This window comes from Moschus berezovskii, chromosome 6 (assembly GCF_049115385.1).
Source record: "Moschus berezovskii isolate FMDL1 chromosome 6, NW_MosBer_1.0, whole genome shotgun sequence".
NCBI lineage: Eukaryota > Metazoa > Chordata > Mammalia > Artiodactyla > Moschidae > Moschus > Moschus berezovskii.
Window position 1 is genome coordinate 63,823,462 of NC_142465.1, and position 3,132 is coordinate 63,826,593.

At 33.7% G+C, this 3,132-nt stretch overlaps 1 protein-coding gene across 1 annotated transcript; it reads left to right on the forward strand.

The window, feature by feature from the left end:
- Positions 1-522: 522 nt before the first annotated feature.
- LOC129536322 (olfactory receptor 6C3-like) lies at positions 523-1,467 on the forward strand. The gene has a single exon (XM_055395157.2). The coding sequence runs from the start codon at positions 523-525 to the stop codon at positions 1,465-1,467; it is 945 nt and encodes a 314-aa protein (XP_055251132.2).
- The last annotated feature ends 1,665 nt before the right edge of the window (positions 1,468-3,132 follow it).

A 3,132-nucleotide genomic window follows, 5' to 3' on the forward strand; every position in this document is an offset into this window, starting at 1 on the left:
AGTCACCTAAACAAAGTGGGCCCAGGTAATGCAAAAGATAAAATGTGGAACTAGGCATGTGTAAACTCCATATGCTATCAAACTCTATTTAGATTATCTGCAAACTATACTGGATTTTATAATACTGAGGAAAGGAGGAGAAACAATTAAAATATTTCTCTACTTTTTACAAAGGAAGCTAAATATTTTATAGAATACCTTGAACCAACTAAAAATTATTATTTAAAAAATAGCCCTATTTAAGTGTTATCATAAGAGTTTTATTTTATCCATAGTCTATGATAATGTATTTTTGAAGAAGAAATAATGATTTTGAACTTCAGATAATATTCCTTACTAGAATGAAAAGTTGAATGTAAATTGGAGAGAGTTCTGTAGGTGAATATGTTTTTAAATTTCATTCATTATTATCATGAAGGATCCTTTAGAAGCTTTGTATTCTATCCTCAAATGTGTTTTGATCTTTTATTTCTTATAGGAAACACATCCATTTTCTGTTTGAATAGGGGGAAAGGATCAGAAATGAAAAACCACACAAGACCCACGGAATTCATTCTTCTGGGGCTATCAGATGATCCAGAGCTTCAGATTGTGATTTTTCTCTTTTTAATCATCACATATATATTAAGTGTCACTGGAAATTTGACCATCATCATTCTCACCTTGGTGGACTCTCATCTACAGACACCTATGTATTTTTTCCTCAGGAACTTCTCTATACTAGAAATTTCCTTTACAACTGTCGGTATTCCTAGATTTCTGGGCACAATTATCACCAGGGACAAAACGATTTCATACAATGATTGTACAGCTCAGTTGTTTTTCTTCATCTTCTTGGGTATCACTGAATTTTATCTTCTAACTGCCATGTCCTATGATCGCTATGTAGCTATCTGCAAGCCCCTGCATTACACAACCATCATGAACAACAGAGTCTGTGTATTGCTTGTCTGTTGTGCTTGGCTGGCAGGGTTCTTAAACATCTTCCCACCTGTTATTCTTTTTCTCCAGTTAGATTACTGTGGTTCTAATATCATTGATCACTTTGCTTGTGACTATTTCCCCCTCTTGCAACTATCCTGCTCAGACACGTGGCTCCTTGAAGTGATTGGTTTTTACTCTGCAATAGAGATTCTGCTTTTTACTTTGGCATTAATAATTCTATCCTACATGTTCATCATCAAGACAATTCTGAGACTGCCTTCTGCCAGTCAGAGAAAAAAGGCATTTTCTACATGTTCCTCTCACATGATTGTCATCTCCGTATCTTATGGAAGCTGTATATTCATGTATGCCAACCCATCAGCAAAGGAAAAGGCATCCTTGAATAAAGGAGCATCTATTCTGAATGCTTCTGTTCCTCCTATGATGAATCCATTTATATATTCACTGAGGAACCAGCAAGTGAAACAAGCCTTCAAGGATACCATCCAAAAGGTTATCTTTTTCTCCAGTAAATGCAAGTGATTATATCATTGAAAGAGTAAAGTTCTTGTCAATGTTTTCTATTACTCATAATCTGCCAAAACTCTTTCAGTACAGTAGTATGAGTCCTTTTCATCTGTTCCCATGTTAAAAAATTCCCCACACTGAACCTAATTAACTGGATAAAGTTGAAAATTGCTTCAGAATTTTGTAAAAATTTTTTATTCAGATATATTTGGATGAAGTAAAGAACACAGGTTGGTGTTACAATTTTATAGGCTATTTAGTTTGATGAAAAGAATGCCAGAATTGATGTGGATTTCTGAAATTTCCATTTTACCAGGTAATAGAAATGATATTATTAGGAAATTTTTATTCTAGTTGGCATATTCATGAAATCTAACAATGACAATCTCTAGAGGGTTGGAAATAAAATATAAATATCTATTTAATTATTTTTAAAGTTTAGAAACTAAAGTATATTTGAACTCTTTGTACCATTATAATACTTTTATAATGATGAAGAGAGAGAAAAGAGAAGGGTGGAAATAATATTTTTCAACAATTACTATATTCCAGGCCTATTGTAATTATTTTCTTCATATTGGCTCATTGAATCTTGTGAACAACTTTATTTCATTTTCAGTCACTCATTGTATCCAACTCTTTGTGCTCTCATGGACTGCAGTGCAGGAGGCTCCCCTGTCCTTATGTAGCTCCCTGAGTTTGCTCAAATTCATATCCATGATCTAGTGATGCCATCTAACCATCTCGTCCTCTATTGCCCACTTCCCTTACTGCCCACAATTTTTCCCAGCATAAGGGTCTTTTCCAGTGAGTGTGCTCTTCACATCAGGTGGCCAAAATACTGGAGCTTCAGCTTCAGCATCCGTCCTTCCAATGAATATTCAGAGTTGATTTCCTGTAGGATTGACTGGTTTGATCTCACAGTCCAAAGGACTCTCCAGGGTATTCTCTAGCAGTATAGTCTAAAAGCATCAATTCTTGTGTGCTCAGCCTTCTTATTGTCCAACTTTCACATCCCTACACAACTACTGAAAAACCCATAGATTTGACTATATGGATCATTGTTGGCAATGTGATGTTTCTGTTTTTTAATACACTGTCTAGGTTCATCATAGCTTTTCTTAAACAACTTTCTGAGGTAACTGTTATTGATTTTTCTCTTGAAGAAATTTTTACCTTATCATTTCCTCTGGAAATATTTTATGATTGTTCTTATTTCACAGCCATGATGTAAAGGTAAAATTGCAGTTAATTTTAATTGGTAATAGAGAAGAAAAATAAAGAAAAGAGATCCAGATTAGAAAAGAAGAAGTAAAACTTTCATTGGAGAATGCATGATACTATACAAAGAAAATCCTAAAAATACTATCAGAAAATGACTAATCAGTTAATTTAGTAAGGTTGCAGGATACAAAATCAATACACAGAAATCCATTGAATTCCAATACATTAGTCACAAAAATCTGAAAGAGAAAATAAAGAATCAACTCTATTCACCAAGGCAACAATAACAATAAAATATCTAGGAATAAATGCACAAAAGAGCTGTATAAAGAAAACTATAAGACATTGATGAAAGAAGTCAAAGATGATATAAACAGGGGAGAGACATAACAATTCTTGAACTGGAAGAATCAATGTAACAAAATAGAAAGCCCAGAGATAAGGTGGTTTATCTTT